A 24,896-nucleotide genomic window follows, 5' to 3' on the forward strand; every position below is an offset into this window, starting at 1 on the left:
GATGAAACACTCACTCGGAGGGGATCATGGAGATCTGAGGTCTTGAGGAGGGGTCAAAGGCTGTAATGAGGACGTGCTCCTCACTGGTGCCAAGGTCACCAGCCGTTGACCTCACATGGTGATGGAATGGTTGTCTTGGGCTATTGGTGACCTGCAGGTAAACATTTCCACTGGTAACAATAATGTAAGCATAGTTGGAGAAATGTCACATTCAAAAACAATAAATATCTGGTATAAACATTTTGTGAAGCATCAAATGAACAAAGTGAAGACAAAATTGTCACAACCAACAATAGTATATAATAAGAATAATCAATAACAAAAAAAATTATTTCTAATGAAGAATCTTGCTTTGTTACAAACCCATTCACTTTCAGTTATTGACATCCCCTTTTTTTGTGCAACAGTCATTCAACACTGATCTCTGTCCTACCATGTGGTGGTGAGGGTAGATGGGAGTGACTGAGCGAGGGAAGGATTGGGACCTGTTGGAGGGAGGCGGCATTCCTAAGCCTGTGCCTGTCTCCTCTATGCCGTCTGTAGACTCCTCCCGCCTGTCAGGGAAACACACAACTCAATGAACGCTGGTAGATGACACTATTGGAGAATTGGATGGTCAAGCAGAGCAGGAAGTGTTGTGATGGTTGCAGCAGACAGACAGAGAATGGAAGGAGTACAAATGCCAAAAATAACAACAGTTTGATGCACCTCTGCCTGAGACTTACGTGAAGTTGTTGTTACTGGCAGTTATCTGAGGCGGGACAAGAGCTGGGCTGCCATGGAGGATGGGACCACTGGAGGGCCGACGCACAGTGTGATTGCCACCTAGCAAGGCACTGATGTCCTCCACCAGTGCCATTACTTTGCTGGCCTCACTCTGATAACCCTGTAAGAGATGATAGTCATAAATTTCTTCCTCAACACTGGTGATATTTTGCCATTTATGCAGTTCACAGTCCCATAACAATGAAAATGTGATGCTCATAGTATTTCCAAAGAAGAAAAAGTAGTTTATGAGTATCTAACCTGAGTGTTCATCTCAGCAAGGACATCCACCAGGTGTAAGTGGAGCAGGGCCAGGTACTTGCCCCGATCAATCTTTCCATCAAACTCCAGGATACTGTCCTCTGGTGATGGGGGACTCTGAGGGGCCACACATTACTATGACTCATGGGAAGCAAACACTATGCACCTAAATCTTTCACAACATAAATCCTTTGCTCTACTTGATATTTCAGAGGTAAATTTCCACCAGGTCTATAGAAAACTGTAAGCAAAAACTTTATAATGTGCATCAATGATTGTTTCAATATATGTAATCTGAAAGCCAAACACCCACCACATGACCAAACTGACTTTACCAGACATAGCAGTAAAGTTATATTCAAATAGAACCAAATCACTGAATATGTGAAATTACTCTCCTGGAAAAACATCCCTATCTAAATAAAACCTCTAATAATTAAAGAAAAAACTAAGGAATACAATACAACAATACAACTGTCTTTTGTGGCTCCAGAAATGCTTACAGATATGGCTCTGAGGAACGCTCTGCACCGTTCCTGCTCCTTACTGATGAACTCATTGAGGAATTCCATGAACTTCTCCTTTCCTTGGAACAGAGTGAAGTTGGCAAGTGTCTGAAGTGTCTTGGCCACCAATGTGAGATTCCTGCTGGCCCGGTCGTCAGGGTACGCTGAGGGAGACATAACAACAGATTGAGTCGAGCCAGAGACACAGCAGTGTGCAGCTATAAAACTCAGTTCACTATTTGAAACTGCTACTGTATAAGGATGCATAAACATATAGGTGTATGATGAATTAGTTTTTTCATTTCATTTGATATGCACATCCATTAGCAAACATCCCTTACCTGTAGCCATGTTGAAGAGATATGGCGACAAGACAGCTGGACAGAAAAAGCGCAGAAACACACATGAAGAGATCAAGTTGTCGGTCAGCTCACACTTCTCCTGGCGGGAGAGTTGCTCCCGCAGCTTATGGAACACCTCACGCAGCTCCCTGAGGAAACAACACTAATTTATACATTTATATTTAACATGTACACAACAAAAAAGGTAAGAGTTGTTCAAAGTACAATGTAGATCTGAACAACAACAACGCATCACGTACACAGGGAAGTTCCGACTAGATTGCAAGATCTTTTCCCAAACAGCAGTCACTTTCTCCCTGAGGGAGTTGTGGTGCTCCTTCAGGAACTGCACGTTGGTGATCTTGAGGGGATCCACCTCCAGGTCCTCAGCACTGGTGATGAGGGCCAGGATGGGGTCCTTCAGGGTGTCGTGCAGGTACTGCTCACCCACCAGCTTCATGTAGGCTTCTATCGCCTTGGTGGCTACACTATTCCCCCGGAAGAGCAGGTGCTCGTTCTCCGCTGTCAGATAACAGATCAATGAATTACTATTGAGAAATGACAAGAAATGCATTGTGTGCAGAAAAACACAAAAACAGACACAGCCATGTGGTCTGCACTTCATGAACCACCTTGCTTAACAACCCACCATTGGTCTTGATGTCTGTGTAAACAAGATCAACAAGGAAGGCAATGGCACAGTTCTCAGCCTGCAGAATGTTGATTAGTATAGTGGCAATGTCTTCTTTGGCTTTCACGGGCAACACTGGCTCCAGCAGCTGACAGAGCGGGGTGGCATTCTCCTTCAGGTACTGAAGAAGGGATCCATACTGGGACAGAGGGAGGATGTCCAGCGACTGGAACCTGTTCAAAGACATTGCGATGTTAGCCACACACAGGCAGTGTTATGGATGGGCAAAAGTTGTACACCATTCCCTTATGTATATATAGTACAAGTAATGTCCACAATGGGCCAAAAGAATAAGCATGGTTATGAGAACAATGTTGTCTTATAATATTCACATTTCATGGACAAAGTATGTTTCCAATGATGCTCCAGAGTGAAATCTGACCTGTGTCTTATCCTGAGGGCTGGAGTGGTCTTGTCCTGCTTTTCCACCTTCACAGGGTACCACTGCTCCTCCTGGGTGGCTCGGCCCGGGCTGGACGGTTTCAGGTCAATCTCTACAGAGCCTATCTTCTTGTTTGACTTCTTGTCGCCTTCCCTCTTGAGCTCAATAACAATGCTAGTGATCTGCATAAAGATACTTGTATGAGCCAAGACTTCAAATATAAACACACACAAAATTTGCCTGAAAATAGTTATGGTAATACTAAAATAATATGCAAGTGGACACACCTCAGGACTCAGGTCTAGCTCAAAGTATTCTCCCCAGAAGCACATGTTGGTCATGGGCTTGGAACATGTGCGGTGGCTGGGCTGTAGGTCCACTATCAGGTGACAAAAGTACCTGCAATGAATCACTATGAGACACACCACCCATGGTTTGCTCTTCATGGCACTCAATCATAGTAATATTGGTATGAACAATACCACTAGTAAGTTCATTTTACCTGATAACAAATACTGGTACAGAAAATTATGGATGGATTATGTAATGAAAAACACCAGTGACAAGACTAACAGACTAGTGCTTTCATCTATTCATCCATAATACAGGTACGGTAAGATTTAGGCAAATTACTTTTGGATGTTATCTCTATAAAACACTGGATTACAGCTATAACCATAGTCTACTAGCAACTCGACAAAGACCATCTATTTCTGGCCTACTTTTTAAAATCATGATTCACACACTAAAGGGATCAGCTGTGAAATTAATGAACTGAATCAATCTAAACCTGAGCTAACCAAAAAACAAAGCGATGTTGGACAACCTTGCAACACTGACAAAATACTACAGAATACCAACCATTAAAGCAACTATGACAAAATATTAATTCTGATAGGTATTACTTGAAGACCACTAACTTTTTCTTGCTAGGAATCTCCTTCGCCTCCATAATCCAGATTTTGAGTGTGTTTTCTGTTCGCCGCATCTCGTCCTGGTTCTGATGCCTCGAGCTGTAAATGAGTCATATGGATTAATTTTCCTTCAGTGTGTGTGTGTGTGTGTGTGTGTGTGTGTGTGTGTGTGTGTGTGTGTGTGTGTGTGTGTGTGTGTGTGTCCATCATGCCCAAATATGGTAAATATTTACAAGTCCTTCCTCTGTTATCACTAATCCCCTCCTCAAGAACAGCAAGCTTGGGGACCTTCAAGGAGGTTTTCAGGTGGGAAAAGCTATAAAGGAAATAAAACACCGGGCAATTTCTTAAAGCCTTCAGGAGAAAATGCAACTTCTAGCAAAATTGTGGTAAAAATATGCCCCTTTTTGGCAAAATATTTGCCAACAATTCTCTACATCTGTGGCTGTATCCGCTACATTTAGCGAAAACCAAAGTGAGCCACTAACAAAACCCAACTTCATAACCAAGGCTGGACTCTCTTCCTACAGCATTGACAATGTTTCTCAACAATAACACATCAACGCTTACCACAGCTGCCCCCTTCAAAGAAATCACACCTATGTCTGGTATCTGGTATTACTCACAATTTTGGGAAGCAAAATCAACCTGTGATGCACACACAAGTCGAACAAGTCTGGTGCAGCGGTGATAAAACTCATAAAGCATGAAATCACAGTTACAACACTGAGCGTCCATGATGAAAGCAAACCAGCTTAGAAAATTATAGGAATTCACGTGGTTCACCCCCTCTCAAGAGAAACAAATGCAATACTAATTAATAAACTCCCAGAATGGCGGGCTCTCATTAGACGTCCTATAATAAGACGTCCGTGATTGGTTTAGCCGTGATGCGTCATTAAGTAACTACCGGCATGGCGCGCCCTCATTGCACGTCCGTGACACTTGATCTATAGACACCACAACTCCCACAGGAACCACAACGCCCTACTAATGTAAACGCCTACAAGAAAGAAAGGAAGGAAAACTGTTCGAAAGACTGTTTCTGACGTGGTGTTCACTTTCCAAAGCATCACAAGCCAATAAAAAACCTTGTACGTGAAAAAAAATAAATAAAATCATAAACGTGAAGTAAAGTATGTGACCACAACATGTAGTCGTGTCATGAGCTTCTGACAAGGACCAAGTGAGAGAGCAAGCAATGAAATAGTAAGGGAGCACAATCTATAAACACCCAATATTCAACAGAGCAAAATCACAGGCAGCCTTCAACAAATATACTCACGGTGAAATATCAATACATCAACCAATAAGAAAAAAAATATAATAATGAGACACATGAATCAATTGAAACACCTTAACAAAACAGTCAATTTAAGACATCGATACATCTCCTGGATAATATGACTAGACCAAAGTCCTGTGCAGCTTACCGGCTTTGTTGAGGGGAGGGGGCATGTCCATCTCTGCCTGGGGAGTGGTACAGATCATCGTGGGAGTGGGAACGTGGCAGGCCGTCCTCTCCACCACCTTCCACACAGCTGAAGGACGAAATACGTGCTGCTTCATGACTAATCCACTTCACGGGACATAAAATACTTGCATACATATTCTGGTTCTTAAAATAAAGTAAAGAGGTGAATAATATAGTATTCCGATATATAAAATGATGAAGAAAAGCCATTGTAAAGTGGACTCTTTTTTTTTATCTCATACGTTTATGAGTGTAGTCCCAAAAGTGAGACCACCTTATCTTACGTCTTAAACATTCAATTTGATGTATTCATTCTTGTAGTTATCATGCATTTTCCTTGTCCTTTCCACTGTTCCTATATACATAGATGTTGATGTTTCTTAGGTTACATATTGGAGAGAGAGAGAGAGAGAGAGAAATTAACCTCTTCAGTACCATGACACGTTTTCATATTCATTTTACTTACTACATGGTGATTTTATACTGCTTTAGAAGTTTAAATGGACATGAAAATAATGAAGACTAGCAAATATAATCTTCTGATCTCTACAGATCCTACCTATTGTCAATAAAATAATCTAATCACAACACAAAACTCAAGATAAAAATGAGTCCCAGTACTAAAGGGGATAAGGATTTATTCACAAGTAATAGACAAAAAAGCAAATAAATACAAGCCTTAAAAACATTCTCTTCGTAACCTGGCGCTCTCATTACCTCTTCGCAAGCTACAAGGCAAGGCTCCCGGGCGGAATAACTTAGATACGTGTTATTTTCTACTCTAATATGCTACTCTCTCACCTGTCAGAGCCCCGGGCGGTCTTAATGCCCTTAGTAGTCTTGGAGGCATTCCTGGCGCCCAGCTTGATGCGCTGCAGCTGAGGAAGAAGAAGAATAACGTTAGTATTAGTGGGGGTGGTAGTAGTAGTGGTAGTAGTAGTAGTAGTAGTAGTAGTAGTAGTAGTAGTAGTAGTGGTAGTAATACAGTAGTAGTAGTGGTGGTGGTGGTGGTGGTAGTAGGTAGTAGCAACAGCAACAGCAAGCAGTAGTAGTAGTGGTGGTGGTGGTAGTAGTGGTAGCAGTAGTAGTAGTAGTAGTAGTAGTAGTAGTAGTAGTAGTAGTAGTAGTAGTAGTAGTAGTAGGGTAGTAGTAGTAGTAGTAGTAGTAGTAGTAGTAGTAGCTGCAGTAGTGGTGGTGGTGGTAACAGTAGTGGTGGTGATAATAATATTACTACTATTTCATACATACAAACAATCTCATCTGTCTATCACACACACACACACACACACACACACACACACACACACACACACACACACACACACACACACACACACACACCTGCCTTGAACTCTACTATCTATTTTCTGTAAGTTGATACACACTCTCACTCCGTTTTTGTTTATGCCCAATCCACAAAACGGGAAGGAAGTGAAACTAGGCAGAGGAAGGAGGAGGAGGAGGAGGATCTCTCTCTCTCTCTCTCTCTCTCTCTCTCTCTCTCTCTCTCTCTCTCTCTCTCTCTCTCTCTCTCTCTCTCTCTCTCTCTCTCATTATCCTTTTCTTTTCATTCTGTTTCCGCTTTTACTTTTACTTTTCTAGTCAATTTTTAAGAGGAAGAAGAAGAAAAAGAAGAGGAGGGAAAGGAAGGAGAACGAACTGAGTAGTAGTAGTAGTAGTAGTAGTAGTAGTAGTAGTAGTAGTAGTAGTAGAAGAAGAAGAAGAAGAAGAAGAAGAAGAAGAAGAAGAAGAAGAAGAAGAAGAAGAAGAAGAAGAAGAAGAAGAAGAAGAAGAAGAAGAAAAAGGAAGAAGAAGAAGAAAAAGAAGAAGAAAAGGAAAAGAAGAAGAAAAGAAAGAAGAAGAAAAAGGAAGAAGAAGAAAAAAGGAAGAAGAAGAAAAAGGAAGAAGAAGAAGAAAAAGATGAAAAAGAAGATGAAGAAGATGAAGATGAAGAAGAAGAAGAAGAAGAAGCAGTAACAGCAGCAGTGTAATAACGTAAGAGACGATGGGAAAAAATGAAAGAAATAAAAAAAATGGTTAGGTTAGATTAGATTGTGAAACAGAAAGATAGAATAGACAAATACATGAAATAGAATACCCATGAACACAGAGACGAAATCTGAGTAAAGATTGGTGGAGAGACAAACAAATGATGGATAGATAAGACAGATGAACCGGTAGATATATAGATAAACAATACTACTACTACTACTACTACAACAACAACAACGATAATAATAATAATAATAATAATAATAATAATAATAGATACCCTTTTAAACTATTACGAGAAGGTGCGAGCGTATTAAAAAAATGTTGGTATCAAAATAGTCTAATTACAAGTCATTATGTTGAAATGGCTTTTATAATGAACAATTCGTATCTCCTCCTCCTCCTCCTCCTCCTCCTTTCTTCTTTCATTTCTTTCTTAAAGCGCATTTTCTTTTCCCGTCGTGTGTGTGTGTGTGTGTGTTATGGTAACCTTACTTTCACTACCATTGCTCTTAACTTCCCTACCTCCACTCAGCTCCTCACGATCTCATCTCCTCTTCCTCCTCCTCCTCCTCTTCCTTCCTGTCTTACACGTAACCAAGTGAAAGGAAGAGCCACAGCAGCAAGAGGAGGAAGAAGAAGAGGAGGAGGAGGAAAGGGAAGAAAGAAAAGCGTTAAGTAATCAAATAATATGTACTCACACTTTTTTTCAACCTCACGCTAATTCCCTTGTACTGTGACACCCTATGGAGGTCACACGGTTCCTTTCCCTTCACTCTGCCCTACCATACCCTGCTATGCCGTGCTCTGAGCCTCACGAACACCCTAGAGGCCCTAGCTAACTACAAGTACGCCTTAACCTCTCTTCTTCTTTAGTTTTCCCTACTTTCCCTCCATTTTCTACATTAGATCTGCCTTCCACTTTCTGTCTTTCCTTTCGTTCCCATCTATCTGACGCCTTACACGCTCCTGTATCCCATTGACTCTATTAATTAACGTGTAAGATCAATGATGGTGTCTCTAGAGGATGTGGTGGTGGTGGTGGTGGTGGTGGTGGTGATGGTGATGGTGGTGGTGGTAGTGGAGTAAGAGCAATAGTTATTACAGTAAAGGTGGTGTAAATAGAAGCTGTGGTTACTGTAGAAGTCATGACGAAAAAAATAGTAGTAGTAGTAGTAGTAGTAGTAGTAGTAGTAGTAGTAGTAGTAGTAGTAGTAGTAGTAGTAGTAGTAGTAGTAGTAGTAGTAGTAGTAGTTCTTGTTGTTGTAGGAGGATGAGGAGAATGTTTTCAAGGTAATATAGAAACAGGAACTCCTACACACACACACACACACACACACACACACACACACAGAGAGAGAGAGAGAGAGAGAGAGAGAGAGAGAGAGAGAGAGAGAGAGAGAGAGAGAGTTAATAGGAGTGGTTTCGGTCTGAGCGCCTGGATATTAATTGAAAGATAGATATGCAATCTTCAAATTATTCTCCTTGCGAAAGGAGCTTGGAATTAGTGTGTGTGTGTGTGTGTGTGTGTGTGTGTGTGTGTGTGTGTGTGTGTGTGTGTGTGTGAGAGAGAGAGAGAGATGAAATAGGAAAAAAAAGTAACAAAGCAAGTAAGATAAAAAGAAAGAAAACAAGAAAAACATAGAAAACAAAACAGAAAAGAGAGAAAAAAAATAGAGATGGACCAAATGCAACAAAAACAAGAAAACCAGAACATTTTAAAACCACAACAAAATACAAAGAGCCGAACCACACCACACCGAACATGACAATACGACAACACCACACACCTCTCTCCTCTCCCTCACCAATCCATCAACAGACAAGGAGCGAGACTGGAACACCACAAGGAGGGCAAGGAAGCACACGGGTGGCGGCACAAGGGGCAAGAGAGCAAGAGGGAGCGAGTATAACATTATGAGCAGAAAAACAAGAGGAAGTGGCTGGTCACGATATCATGTGCGAGTTAACGACGGAAAATAATCACAGTCCGTACAACTGAGGAAGAGTAAAAGTGAGGTGATGTTTTTAGGCTCGTATTCTGAAACGCCTTGCTCTCTCACCATCACTGCTTTCCAAAGGCTCCAGTTGAAGATGCTCGTGTTTTTTAGAGTATGTTTACGATTCTGGTGATAGAATGGCAAGATTTCTAGTATTATTAATAGGAGAAACTGTCTTAAAAACGTAGCTAGTTGTCTCTGTGGCCTTGGAAAAGTGTCGTAGTGAGAAGGGAAGGCGTTTATAAATATGGATGTCAGTAGGATCATCCGGTCTGGCCGCATGAGTGAAGGGCTGATAAGCGAGGCTGGGATTAACCACTTCAGTACCGTAATGCGTGTTCATATTCATTCTGGTTACTATTTGGTCATTTTACACAGATCAGACCCTTCCTAATGTCAATAGAATCGTCTAATCATGCCCAAAACTCAAAGGTAGAAATGCCTCCCAGCGCTGAAGGAATTAATGAGAGATTCGCGAGGTAAATGTCAATGAGTGGGTAGTTTGAGGGTTGGGTTTCCTATTGTTGTGTGTTAAAGAGTCTGACCGAGGCGATACATGGAAATTAATGGAGAGAAATGGAAGAGAGAGAAAAATACGAAGGGTGAAGAGAATTATGTAGACGGAAAGGGGAAAGAAGTAAAATATAGATGGAAATGTGAAAGAGGGGAGTTACAAAGAGGAAGGTGAAGAAAAACTAGGAAATAAAGTGTAAAAAAGAAAATAGAATAAATATGAAGGTAAAAATTATAGCAAAAAAGAAAGTAAAAAATAGGAGAAAAAAGAAAAAGGAGATGTGTAAAGAGGAACAAGGAAGAGATAGAAAGAATAGAAGGGAACAGGAATGAAGAAAGGGAAGACAAGGAGAAGACAAAAGGGAAGGTAGGGTTCAGTTTCTTATTAGTATGCATTACGTGAACACTGGATGTGAGCTCATGATACGATTTACCTGAAGCATTTCCGTTCTGTTAATATACAATACACTCAAAACATATAGGTGTGTGTGTGTGTGTGTGTGTGTGTGTGTGTGTGTGTGTGTGTGTGTGTGTGTGTGTTTGTATAACTCCACATCCCTCTCTCTCTCTCTCTCTCTCTCTCTCTCTCTCTCTCTCTCTCTCTCTCTCTCTCTCAAAACATTAACTTGAAACTGGCATTAATTGTTTCATTAGTGTTCTATCCACGGAAAGTTCGATTGTTATACACACACACACACACACACACACACACACACACACACACACACACACACACACACACACACACATGACGGTAATGACGGTAATGAGAGAGAGAGAGAGAGAGAGAGAGAGAGAGAGAGAGAGAGAGAGAGAGAGAGAGAGAGAGAGAGAGAGAGAGAGAGAGAGAGAGAGAGAGAAATAAAGCAACATTAGACAAAGAGACAAATTAAAAAGACGCGCGTACACACACACACACACACACACACACACACACACACACACACACACACACACACACACACGACAATCAAACAGCATTACTACACACAGAAACAAAAGCCAGTGAAAGGCAGAATGTTTCTATTATCCTAACATAATGCCTCACTTGAAAAAAAAAAGAGAGAGAGAGAGAGAGAGAGAGAGAGAGAGAGAGAGAGAGAGAGAGAGAGAGAGAGAGAGAGAGAGAGAGAGAGAGAGAGAGAGCGCAAATGACTGGAAATGCAAACGGATGGTGACGAAACAAAAAACAAACGCAAGAAAGTAAAAATACACAACAAAGAGAAAGTGATTGAAGAAGGTGAAAGGAGGAGGAGGAGGAGGAGGAGGAGGAGGAGGAGGAGGAGGAGGAGGAGGAAAAGGAGGAGGAGGAGGAGGACCAAGAAGGATAAGGAAAAACGGAAGAGGAACGAACTGGAAGAGAGAGAGAGAGAGAGAGAGAGAGAGAGAGAGAGAGAGAGAGAGTAATTAGGGCAGACCATTACCGCTGGTGGTTCTGGAGCTGTGACAAACGCTCAGTCCTGTGCATTAATTGGCTAATCAACTTCTCCTCTCAGGCGTAAATGTGTTTCTATTAAGGGCGGAGGAGGCGGGGCAGGTGAGGCGCTGAGTGGAGTCATCGAGGAACAGGTGTTGGCGGCACAGCAAGGCGATAAGGGAACATAATCACTTCGCTTATAAGAAACTACAGATCGGTTAAACTCAAAGGCACACACGACAAATGAGTTTTACATGGAACGGAGAAAGTCTTGTTCGTAAAAGAAGTATGTATTACGTAGATCCATGTATACTTTCATTAATACTCTATCACTTATAAGAAAATACAGCTCAGTTAAACTTAAGAGCCACACACGACAAATGAGTTTACACGGATGGGAGAAAGTTTTGTTCCCAGGTGTAAGAAGTGAGTGAATTAGATCCATGTATTCTCTAATTAATACTCTAAATATGACCAAGTGCATTAGACGAAAAACAAGCAGCACTTCTTTAATTAATACTCTAAATATAGATACCCATGTGTATTAGACGAGAAACAAGCTACACCCCTTTTTTTATCTAACTTTACCTAACCTAACCTAACCTAACATATAGCTACGTAGATTAGAAACAAGCAACACTAAATTTTTCTCTGCGTTTTGTGTGTTCCTGTCTCAAAACATCGGATCTGCTCACTGTCTCACTACGAAATCTAGTAAGTGATGTTTTTCTTTACTGTTTTCGTACTTCATCTCATTACAAAAGCTAATACATTTTGAAATTTACTGCCTTACTCTCTAAATTCCTTGGATCTGCAGACAAACTCACTACAAAAAATTCATAACTGATATTTTTCTCTCTGTCAATTGTCCTATTTGCAGTGTTACATCCTGAATCTGTTGACAATTTCGCCACAAAACCTTTTAACTGATCAATTTTTTTTCGCAGGTGAGAGGAAAAGGCAGAAGGAAAACAAGATCACAGTGAAAGTTAAGAGTGGCACGTTGCTTGACATCTAACCACGACTGTGCAGAAGTTGTCATTACAAACCAAAGCCTGAGAGTTAAGTCGTGAGAAAGTGAATAAGTAGCAGGTAATGAAGAACAGGTTAGGATAATGAGAGAGAGAGAGAGAGAGAGAGAGAGAGAGAGAGAGAGAGAGAGAGAGAGAGAGAGAGAGAGAGAGAGAGAGAGAGAGAGAGAGAGAGAGAGAGAGAGAGCCAACATACGAGCTATCAACAGGCACGAGAAAGCAACAACAAGGAAATAAACTTAGCACAGATTCACTCACAACCATACAAAGAGACCATTGGAAAGCTTGCTACTGTACTGTCAGCCAGGAATCCCTCTTAGCTATTCAAAGGAGCAGTTTATCGCCTCTATACCTGGAAGCACTCGGGTCCCTGCCATGTATAGCCCCTGTGTGTCTTCCTATCACCGTATTCACTGCCCCCTTGCCTCTCCTATGCTCCCTTCCGCATCCCCAGCCTCTTCCCCGCCCCGTCCCAGCCTAGCCACGCTTCACAAAGGCTACAAAACAATGGTCCATCTCAAACACTTCCCCCTCAGGACTATACTGGACTGTCTCTGGAAAGGGGACGGTTTTCTCTCTCTTTTTCTTGCTGTTGGTCTCTCTCTCTCTCTCTCTCTCTCTCTCTCTCTCTCTCTCTCTCTCTCTCTCTCTCTCTCTCATAAAGTTCCGTTGTTCTTGTAAAAGGGGGAGGAAGAGGAATGGAAAGAGAGAAGACAATATACACACACACACACACACACACACACACACACACACACACACACACACACACACACACACACACACACACACGGGACCAGTGAAGTGCCACGAACTTTCAATTATTAGGGTTTACATGAAGGACAAAAATTGGCGCCAAATCCACCGTTCCATTAACTCAACGAAGCCAACAATCGAGATTATTTCAGTAAAAGCACTCATTCCACGACGCGGCGAGCCGGTGCGCAGTTCACCAAATAGCTGACATTGGTGCCCCAGGAAGAACAGGTGTATTATAATTCCTGGAAGTGCCCATATTTGACAACTAATTGCTTATATTTTTTTAATCTAACTTTCTCAAGCCTGAACCTGTTACTTCGCCTCCTCCTGACAACCTAACCCTTTCACTGCCACACGAACTAATTAACAGTAACAGAAGCAATGCATATAATCTCTATAAGCATCTACAGGAAAGTTAGATTTTAAAAGGGAGATTTTTAAATTGTTACTTCACCTCCCACCTGACAACTTAACCCTTTCACTGCCACACGAACTAATTAACAATAATGGAAGCAATGCATGAATTCTCTATAAATATCTACAGGAAAGTTACGCATCATAAAGGATAGATTTTGAAATTACTACCAAGTTTAGAAATTGGGAGGTAATTATAGAAACTCAAACTCCCTACCTGCTTCTGTATTTCTTTCTATCTTCCTACGACTTGACTTCTCTCAAGAGGAAAGTTTCAATACATTTGTCCCTTTCTTTCGGGTGACCTTTTGACCTGCAAGGGGACTGGCAATTAAATGGTCCTTTTATTTATCTTTTGTTATCCTTGGCTGGTTTCGCCTCTAACATAAAAAAAAAAGTGAAGACGTCTCAGAGTGATTAGTGATTGAGGAAAAATGTACAAAATAGCAAAGTGAGGAGTTCCAGACATATTGTTCAGTGCTGGCGTTACTACCGTGGCACCAGCTGACTGTAAAGCGAGTGTCGGCGAGTGTTGATTACCGGTCGCGGTTGGGCAGAGGGCCAGGCCGAGGCGAGGCACCCTGGCACAGCGACACCCGATCACTGAAGTCAAGGATACAGGCTTGTCCATTCGAAATCAGAACCGGCTGTCTCCCTGCCCTTCTCCCCGTCTCCCCGTCTCCCAGTCTCCCACCCCTACCCCGGTACATGTTCCCCTCACCACGCACACCTTTCCTCCTCCTCCCCTAAATGCTACCCTCGCTAGACATTACACATCACTTACACATCGCTTCCCTCGTCCTCCTCCTCCCTATTCATGTTCCTATCACTATATGCCCCCGAGAAGGCCCCCATTACCACACCTTTCCCCACTCACTCCCACCTCGCAACACAGAATCTCATTGAATCTTCACCTTTACTAACGCACTTCTCGCCTTCCACTCAGAGAAACAACAACTGCTACTGATACAAGCTTCTCACCTCACGCCCTCGTACCACTTTCACCTCTTCCTTTGCTCTTAACCTTTGCCGTATCGTCTTTCCAAACCGTGAGATATGAAATGCCACATACACTCATACACTCGTAGGTCGATACGCCATATACACTCACCTATACCCATTTATACCCATGCCCTGTGCCTCTCCTCGCCCCACGGTCTGTGCTAAGACATGCATACCCACGCAAACGAAAGCTTATACCTGTACTTTTACTTTCAAGATCTCACAGCCCAACAGTTACCTCCCACAGCCCAGTCTCTCTCTCTCTCTCTCTCTCTCTCTCTCTCTCTCTCTCTCTACATGCAACACCTGCCGACTGTGTGTGTGTGTGTGTGTGTGTGTGTGTGTGTGTGTGTGTGTGTGTGTGTGTGTGTGTGTGAACGCCTTGATAGTTCCTGCACGCACATGTTTCTGCACGCACACCACACATCAGTCCCTACACACACACACACACGCACACACAATGTGCACCGGGTATCACATTACTGGCCCATATACCGCACTGAAATGCACACACACGCGTAGACAGACAGGCAGGCGCTCACACACTCACACACACACACACACACACACACACACACACACACACACGTGCCGGCTACGGAGACCTTAACAACAGTCCTTATTTACATAATTCCCTCGTGCTAACTAATACGTTATCTGTGTGTGTGTATATGTGTGTGTGTGTGTGTGTGTGTGTGTGTTATACTCATATCAGCGTGCGCCAGAATAGAGCAATTAAATCAGACAAGACGACAAAGTCTACGACTACTACTACTACTACTACTACTACTACTACTACTACTACTACTACTACTACTACTACTACTATTACTAGTAGTAGTAGTACTACTGCTACTACTACTACTACTACTACTACTACTACTACTACTACTACTACTACTACTATTACTACTACTACTACTACTACTACTACTACTACTACTACTACTACTACTACTACTACTACTACTACTACTACTACTACTACTACTACTACTACTACTATTACTAACTACTAAAACAACAGCTACCACTATTACACCACATTAGTTGAAACACGAACATTTTCTACATTCCCTGGTACAGTCACCACTCCAATCTTTCCTTCACCAGTTAACAGAAACAAAATACAAACCCCCGTGACTCGCTAATTTTCTATCCCACCACGTTACTGCTGCTCTGCTTCCTACGATGGCGCTGTTAGTAATGAAATAATTAAAAAAACTAGATTATTAATTTCCACACGATTGCTGCTAAAATGTTCCTAGCTGTAATAAAACGAAAACAGAAGAGAAAAAAAAAAATAGGGCAAATTTCCCAGCGTCATATATTTCTGGGTACTCCACGGAAATCATTCACGAGTTTTTTTTTTATTTCCTCTTTTTTTTTAATATAAGTAATTTCACGAATAGGCTTCATTAAAATGCAAAGGGTAACATTTTCCATTTCGCGTGAAAAAAAAAAAAAAAAAAATAACTACTGCCAACGACCTTTCCTCTCTCTCTCTCTCTCTCTCTCTCTCTCTCTCTCATGACCCTCCAGTACACAATCAACCCTTCCTTTGTAATCATTTCCTATTCACGTTCCAGATTCGTCCTCTAATTCTGTGTCCTTTGACGAATAAAAAATGAATCCCCTTGAAAAAAAAATGAGAGTATATATATTCGCTATTTTCCTCCCTTTTGACGGACAAGAGGAGAAGGAAGTGAGTGAAGTGTGCGAGCCATGAAAGGACGAACAGGGAGGTAAGGAGGACGAAGGAAGGCAAGGACAAGAATAGAATAACGTACAGATTGGAGACAGAAAGGACGGAGAGAGGAATGGGGGCAAAAGTGAGTGAAAGAATGGAATGAGAGAAGTGGATAAAGTAAATATGAAAAGAATGAATGGCCGAAAGAGAAGAAGGACGAAGGAAGGCAAGGAGAAGAATGAAATAAGGTACAGATCAGAGACAAGAAGGACGGACGGAGGAATAGGAGCAAAAGTGAATGAAAGAGTGGAAAGGGAAGTAGATAAAGTAAATGTGAGAAGAATGAATGGCCAAAAGTGAAGAAGGACGAAGGAAGGGAAAGAAAAGAATGAAATAATAGGTAGATGAAATGTAGGAAGGCCGAAGGCAGAAGTGGAAAAAGAATAAAGAATAAATAGATGAAAATGAAAGACGGAAAGTAAGAAAAGTGACAAATAAACAAACAGAAGGTATATGTGACGAAAAAAAGGAAATACAAACAAAACAGAAGCTACAAGGAAAAGAAAAACAAAAAAACACGTAAAATAACAACACACAGAGAAAAAAAAACGGAAAAAAAAGGAAAAAAACAGACAAGAAACGCTCTTTAAACTCTCAGCTCATGATTCAACCGTGACAAACCGACCATAATAACAACACTCACACTCGTATATCACACTCAGTAGCAGAAGAACACCCCGCATTACAACACACAAACACACACACACACACACACACACACACACACACACACACACGTTAGTCATTTTAGTACACCACGTAATAGATCTTCCCTTCTGGTTCACTTCTTCACTAGTTATGCCGGGTCCTCTACATTCTTATGCACCGTTTTCTTCGCTTCTCTCCCATAATTCCCTCTTAACTTCCTCCCAGCTCCCTCTCCACCCTGTTATCTTCTCTCTCTGCCCCGCCCCATCAGGTCACCGCCCCCTGAGCCACCGTATACAAAGGGGAAGGGAAATATGAGAGGAAATGTATTAAGAAAGTATAGGAAGTGAAGGAAAAAAAGAAAGTGGCAAGTGACATTCGAGTGGTTTCAATGTCAATTTCAAGGATTTGTGTGTTAGTACTGATTTGTTATATTCTCTCTCTCTCTCTCTCTCTCTCTCTCTCTCTCTCTCTCTCTCTCGTGTGTAGGTGGATTTAGTTAAAGGTCACTGAAATATCCATGTTTTGGCCTTCTCTTTTCTTTACTCTCTCTCTCTCTCTCTCTCTCTCTCTCTCTCTCTCTCTCTCTCGGGACATCCTGTAAAGTAGTTGAGTATTTTTTTTTTCTATTTCTTTCTTCTTTTCTCCCTTTCCTCTCACAATGACTCAACAGGAAGCAGCCCCAAAGAATCAGTCTCGAAATTACGTGCCTAAAAAAATAAACAACTCAAGACACAAGTGGTCCCGCAAGGAAGCCTACGAGGAAGGGCGGGAGGGACTACGTATATAAAAAAGGACTCTATATGAAAAAAAAAATACACAGGAAAAGGAAACTACTACTATATAAAAAAGAAAATAGATCCCTAGACATTACAGGCCCAAAAGAGGAAACAAAGAGGGAAAAAAGGGACATGGGATTAAAAAAAAGTGTTATTTAGAGGATTAAGAAAAGGGGAATAGTAGTTTTTTTTAAGGGTTAAGAGTAAGAGTGGTGGCTTTAGGGGCGACTGGGAAGGGAAAAAAGTTAAGATGTAAAGAGGTAAGGGAATACACGAATGGTTAGTTAAGTGATGGAATTGTCGATAGTTGAAGTTAAGGGTGAGTTAAGAATAAAGGAAAGGGAAGTGAGAGACACCGAGAGAAGTAATGGGTGAAAGAAAGGAAGTATGAGAACAAAACAGAAGAATAAAGGAGTGAAATAGGGAAAATAGAGCGATGAATACTAAGGAGAAGTATTTTGGAGTAAGATAATACGGTATACTGCAAATGACAACTGGTATAAGACAAAGGAAGGGAAGAAAATTAGGCAAGTCAGGTTAATAAGAGTAAATTAATGAGTGTTGAGGTGTAAGGCAGGAATGAATGAGTGCAAATGAGAATAAGGTGTGAGTGAGAATTAGAGAGGAACCTGTACGACTCATATTCTCTTTGGGGTGGGAAAAATGATAAGTGTGAGATAGTAAATGCTGAAGAGAGTAAGACAGGAATAAGCACGGCGAGGATAAGTAAGTATAAGGTAATTGCGATAAATTAGGCACGTATTTGAATATTTGAGGTGGAAGCAAACAAGGGTAAACTTTTGAAGACTTGAAGACAAGGTAAGGTAGGAAGGAAGGCAGTGTAAGTATAGTACAAGACAAATACACGAGAATACAGAACAAGTACTTACAATGTTCTTCTTCGGCGTGTTGTCCGCCGAGCGAGAGGACGACAGCTGGGGGGAGGGGGGTGCTGACCCTTGGCCTCCATGAGTGACCCTGGCCACCGCACCTGCAACACAACACACCTGCATCAGCCGCTGCCATGACACAACACACCTGTCCCTCCTGACCACAATCCACCTCACCCACGCTATGTTAGGATGAGTTAGGTTAGGTTAGGCCGTCTACAGGAATGAGAATAGGTAAAGGATAAGATATAAATGGGTAACAAAATAGCCAATATTAACTGCCTTAACCTAACCTAACTTAACCTAACCTACCTCAATAGTAAATGCAAGGACTTACCATCATATGATCCGACACACATAACATAACACAGCCAGTCTTCATTACCGCTGATAAACAACAGAACACGGAACACACACACACACACACACACACACACACACACACACACACGCATAGCCTTCGTCATTCACCACATCAGAGTCCTCGTCCGTCTGTTCGTCTCACTCGGCCCCTAACAATTCACTATTAAATCATAACTCCAATTAGTAACACAAGCAGCACGCCACGCTCGTCATGAACACACACACACACACACACACACACTAATGTCTGGTTCATAATTGCCTGCAACAATACACAGACCGAGGCAGTGTAGATGCTTCACTGGTTCAGTTCAGTATTTACATGCTTCGAAACTAACACTGAAGCATTATCGTATAGCCAAGACCTTAGAAACACTAGAAACACACACACACACACACACACACACATAGATCACTCGCACAAAGAACACACACACACACACACACACACTTCTCCAGCGGTGCAGCAGCAATACAACACCCCTGTGGCCTGCATACCCAACACACCTGGCCCTAATTGCTCCTTTATATGCATCCAGTGAGCAGCGAGGTGTTGGCGGCCTGTAACGCGGAGGTAGCGACGCGTGACTGAAGGCAATGAAGAATGAAGGCTGCATCGGTTTTCAGGTGTCATCACGTCAAGCTGCATCCTGCTATGGTACAGTCAGGCACAATTATCAGGATAGATTACCTTATTATTTGTTTTGCGTATTTTTTTCCTCCTTTTATTTTTTCTCCCTAGCAAGGATGTCTTCAGTACTAGGAGACATTTTCATCTTGAGATTTGTGTATAATTATTTAAACCATTTTATTGACATTAGGAGTCAGAAGATTAACGAGTAGTCTTCACTATTTTAACCCCCCACATCATAAGTTTCTGAAGCTGTATAGTATCACGATATAGTAAGTAGAATGAATATGGAAACGCGTCATGTATTGTCGGAGTTAATTTGCTAAAGAATCTAAGAGTTGTCAAGTTTTGTAAGATCGTCAGCATATCAGAGGACGTAAGAGAAGAGAGGAAAGCGTAAGACAATGGAGTTATATGCAGGACGTTAATCGATTTCTATCCACGATTATCCTATCACTCTCATCTTACACTAGCATGTGATTTTCTGTCCCTTGTTAACCCCTTCAACACCATGACGCATTTCCATATTCATTCTACTTACTATTTGGTGATTTTATACAGCTTCAACAACTCATGTCGGAGGTTAAGATAGTGAAGATTTTGACTTCCATATAGACCCTTCCTAATGCCAATAAAATGGTCTAAAGGTACACAAATCTCAGGTAGAAATGCGTCCCAATGTTGAAAGAGTTAAATAGAAATAAAAAACCTCACTATTTATCTATTTGATTTAACTTACTAGCTGAAACGTTCCACCTTCCAATTCATTCCTTAAAGTCTTAAACGAACTAGTGATGATTGTGACACCAGTGACATACGAGGGATGCATTGCGCAAATCCATGAAAATACTCTCGTAGTTTCCTTGGGTAGAGAATGACGAGGGTAATTCCACCATCATGCCGTCACGTGAGGGATAAGCCGTGTTGCTCCAGATTAACCTTCGTAGCTTTACGTAAAAATGCTTCAGCTATAAATTCTAAAAAATGTTGCACTCACAGACATTTATATTGAGATGGTGGAATGTAACGCGTGTCTGTCACTGTCGTTGTTGTCAAGGATTGAGTCACTCTTACTTTCCATATGAAGTCGTCACGATAAGCAGGAAAACAATGTGATGTCACGTCCCGGATGTGACGGGTAAGGACCGTCTCTTGCTTCTGGTCACAGCGAGAAAGGGTGAAATAAGGAAAGAGGCGAGGGGGAAGGGGGATGGGGAAGGGCACTCTGGATATTTTATGTACGAAGATAACGACCACGACGGCAATGTTTCTTTGGCCGCCTGATCACCAATGCTCTCACGTCACGGCAGTGCAGAACAGGGCGTGATAAGACTAATCTGACATGACCCTCAGACCCTCGGCCGCCGCACCCAGTGAATGAAGCACACGCCCAGACCGGTCCACAGGTGTTCAATGAAGTGTGAACACACCTCAAGCAAAAAACGGTGAGGTTATTCTAATGCCAGTGGCGTGAAAGCGGAAAAGAAGTTGTTGACCTTTCTTACCATGAAATCCTAAGAGCAGGGGCGGCGCGGCGTTCAGGCACTCCATCCCGGCCCGTCAACACTGGGAGCACTGGCCGCGGAACTGGGCAGGTGCGGAAGCATCACCTCTCGGCCAACTCTCTTGCCGTAACACATTAATTTTTATACGCCAGCTCTCGAGGGCCGCGCCGCGAGTTTGTGCACTGTGGAGTCAAACGACTGTGTGTGCGGGAAGTGTAAACAAACCCATTGCCATCTGGCGGCGCGGCGAGGCACTGTCATCCGTTCAGTTGGTGGTGATTCACTGCTCGCTACAGCGACGCTCGACCCTTGCCGCCTGGTTCTCCAAGATTACCACTTATGGCTTTTAATAGAACTCAAATTCATTATGCAAGATTACCACTTATGGCTTTTAATAGAACTCAAATTCATTATGTCTAGCGATAAATTATACAAACGAGTTATTATTTTGTCAGGGAGGCTCCCCTGCGTCCTTCCCCTACGACAACCAATCAACAAATGAGTCTCGGGTTGAAGGAGGGAGGCTAATGAGACACTAACTCACAGACTCAGCCATGGCCAGACGTGCGCCACGACGTTCACTGGAAGATTACCTTCTGACGTGATTCCCACAACTCACCTTTCTATAAATATAATGTGGACACACCGCCACTCATGCTCCTTCTCTGTAAACTCTTTTCTTTAACTCAGAACAGTCACATTCCTTTCCTTGTTCTATTTAAAAGTCATACGGAGAAAATGTATAATTATCATCTCCACTTTCCCTTCGCCTTCCCACGCAGGCCGCCCCTGAGTCATGCCCGAGCCATAACAGAAGACAGAGGCAAGTCCCCTTCCCGTGTCACGCTTTAGGGCTTTAAGGTTCTCCCCTGCAGCACATCCCCGCGGGCCTTCTCCCTGCCCCCTATATGCTCATACGCGGGGGTTCGGCGCCGCCCCCGACATCTAGGCGCCACTGGGACACTACTAACTTTATGAACCCGGCCATCAGGCGCTGTGGAGTCAAATACGCGGAAAAAAGGGAGGTAGAAATTGCTTTAGAGCCAAAGTTATGTTTATGCCTCGTGCGTTCGGTAGAGCAGGGCGGCGAGCCACTGAGCGGGCATATCCGGCAGGTGGTGGTGGTGGTGGTGGTGGGGTGGGTCTAGCGGACGTCTATGTTGCTGGAGGGTTGCTTCATGCTGCCGCCACTTAAACAGGACCCCTGGTGTTGTTTGTTTTCCTTTTAGCCAGTGTCATTAGCTTTAAAATTAGTGAAAATATTACTTCGGTTGAAAACGTGAAACATTTAACAACCCAAGTTATTTTTTTGGAGTGTGATAGGATAGGTTAGATTTGGTTTGAATTAAATAGGGTCTCCTAATCTAACCTTACTTAACCTGGCGCATCCCTGACTTGAAAAACACACAACTTATTTGAAACGTAAGTCATTGGTTCATCTTGTCATCAGAATTGTTCCTGCTTTATTCATTCATCTCTATTGCATCGGATTTAGTAAAATTCTCATATTCAGAAACAGAATACACAAAATGTAAATAACTTAGGCAGCGAATAGCAGGACCCGAGTGTTGCCGCGCCGTCCAGACAGCGCCGCGCCGCGAGTGTCTGGGCGTGAACCAAACGAGCAACGGAAGCTTCGAAAACGTTACACTGAGCTGCTGTGTTTCTTGGAACTTCTGAAATTCTAAAATGCATATTTTCCAGAGTATAATGCGACCGTTTTTTTCCACTTTTTTCTTTTCATTCCGTTTGTTTTCCCATTGTATTTCCGATTTGCCTTCAAAGTTCTTTCTTTATATTTTTCCTCCCAACTTCCTGTACGTATTCTTTTTCCCTGTTAAATAAAGCGAGTATTTCTGACGCAACATTTTCCTTCCTGGGAGAGTTCCAACGAGACGGAGACTGCGGCGCCGACGGTAAGGAGAAGGAACAGGCGGCGGGTGATCCTGCTGCTGCTGCCTCGAGGATCAACACAGGCGGACAGGAGGACACAACCCTTGGCCCTGTGCAACCTACCCTGGGGCTCAGAGGACGAGAGGCCGCGTAAGAGGGAGTAAACAAACCCTTGAGCCATTTAAAAGGACCGAAGAGGAGGAGAGAGGAGGAAAGAGGGAGAGAGGGACCAGAAGACACCGTATAGATCAGAACATAGCGAAAAGGGAGAAGGTTCTGATCTCCCTTGAATACAAATCACTACGGAACAGATTAGACCAGTGGCTGACGCTCTCCCCCGACCAGCAGGTGACACGCGAGCTGAGGAGGGAATATTAAGGTGAAGACTTACTGGCGGGAGGCGACCGATGAACAGGTAAATGTAGACAGGTAAGGGAGAATATGTGAGGAGTGAGTGTGAGGTGATGGTGGTATAGTGGTGAAGTGTGTATGAGAGAGAGAGAGAGAGAGAGAGAGAGAGAGAGAGAGAGAGAGAGAGAGAGAAAGAGAGAAAGAGAGATGCGTTCCTAAGTAATAACACAAAATTTGATGAATACAGACCCTTTTCTTCGGATGAGTATTAGAAAAACGTACTTTCAATGTTGCTAAGAGGGGAATAATATGTGACTTTGTACCTCGTCATCCTCAAACACACACACACACACACACACACACACACACACACACGCACGCACGCACGCACGCCACATTAGTTTCTTTGTAGTCTTCCAGTTTATTTTTCTTGATGGTCTCTCGTGAACTTACCACAAGTTTGTGTCTTATATTTCTTCCACTCCAGCTTGTAATTTGTCTCCATTTCGTTGCTCCAGTTCATCTTTCTACTTTCCTTCTGTTTCTTCGTCTTGCCCTTTGCTTGACTCCTCTACGTTCATATTACACAAAGGGAATCATGTCTATCTGTCTGTCTATCTATGCATTTATCCATCGATTTGTCTAACTTCTTTCCTATCTGCATCTATCTATCCACACATCTGTCTTTCTATTTATTTATCTGACAATCTACATATCTATTAGGGAAATCATTTATCAATCTATCCATCTTTCTATCTATCAGTACCCTACCTACATATGTACTTATCTATCTAAATCTCAGAATCTCAGCACACACAGGTATTCTTAATTGAGTCTCAGGTGGCCAGGTTTCCCAGCGTCAGTGATTGCACCTGACAGCCTCATAAGGACAGACGAATCAAAACCCAGGTACTCTTTACATCGCGCACCTCCTAATACATACACACGCCACTACTGGGGACAGGTAGCTGAGGGCATCGGGGACTCGAGTAAACACAGGTAAGGGCTGCTTCTATCAGGGAACGCCCTCGGGAAGCCAGCGTCACAGTACCTCCCCGCCTGTCACAAGTCGATGCAGTAACCCTCGCGGCCACTCTCTCACGACTCAAGTAATTACGTGTGTGGGAACCTCGGCCACTATCAACTCCCCGCAACTTGGTTTGGTCGCCTCGTGAGGGGATATTGTCAAGTGTTCCGCTGTGGGGTGCAGTGACTCCCTCCATCCACACGCAGCATCACCGGTCACTGTCTCTGTCTCTCTGTTTGTCTCTGTTCTGGTAATTGAGTTTCTGTAAGGATTGCTCTCTACTTTGCGTTCTGTCTTCCTTCCTTCCTTCCTTCCTTCCTTCCTTTCTTCCTTCCTTATCTCTACTCTTTCATTCCTTAATTCTTTTACGATTTCCTCTTTTTTCTTTTCCTACAGTTCTTTTTTCTCGGCTATCTCATTAAATTTCCATCTCTCTCTCTCTCTCTCTCTCTCTCTCTCTCTCTCTCTCTCTCTCTCTCTCTCTCAAGGTTTGCATATATATTGGTAATACAAAATTTCAGTTCTTAGGGTAAAGTTCCCTGTTTTATTGGGTAACTTTTCTAAAACGATATTTCCCTTACATAACACAAATATAGA

The 24,896-nt window shown here is 42.6% G+C and overlaps 1 protein-coding gene across 5 annotated transcripts in view; it reads right to left on the minus strand.

The window, feature by feature from the left end:
• LOC123506307 overlaps nt 1-24,896 on the minus strand; it is a 336,845-nt gene that overhangs the window by 12,036 nt on the left and 299,913 nt on the right. For all 5 annotated transcript variants that reach the window (XR_006675400.1, XM_045258273.1, XM_045258272.1 and 2 more), the window contains 14 exons: nt 18,530-18,630; nt 6,136-6,212; nt 5,294-5,401; nt 3,867-3,959; nt 3,234-3,345; nt 2,947-3,128; nt 2,523-2,737; nt 2,134-2,395; nt 1,874-2,022; nt 1,530-1,696; nt 1,027-1,143; nt 726-886; nt 434-554; nt 15-151 (listed from right to left, as the gene is read on the minus strand). Coding sequence is in view for 4 of the 5 variants with exons in the window: in XM_045258273.1 (XP_045114208.1) it covers nt 15-151; nt 434-554; nt 726-886; nt 1,027-1,143; nt 1,530-1,696; nt 1,874-2,022; nt 2,134-2,395; nt 2,523-2,737; nt 2,947-3,128; nt 3,234-3,345; nt 3,867-3,959; nt 5,294-5,401; nt 6,136-6,212; nt 18,530-18,630 (2,002 nt within the window). In the remaining variant the exon portion in view is untranslated. The remainder of the gene's footprint in view (nt 1-14; nt 152-433; nt 555-725; nt 887-1,026; nt 1,144-1,529; nt 1,697-1,873; nt 2,023-2,133; nt 2,396-2,522; nt 2,738-2,946; nt 3,129-3,233; nt 3,346-3,866; nt 3,960-5,293; nt 5,402-6,135; nt 6,213-18,529; nt 18,631-24,896) is intronic.

The sequence above is a fragment of the Portunus trituberculatus genome, chromosome 19 (genome assembly GCF_017591435.1).
Source record: "Portunus trituberculatus isolate SZX2019 chromosome 19, ASM1759143v1, whole genome shotgun sequence".
NCBI lineage: Eukaryota > Metazoa > Arthropoda > Malacostraca > Decapoda > Portunidae > Portunus > Portunus trituberculatus.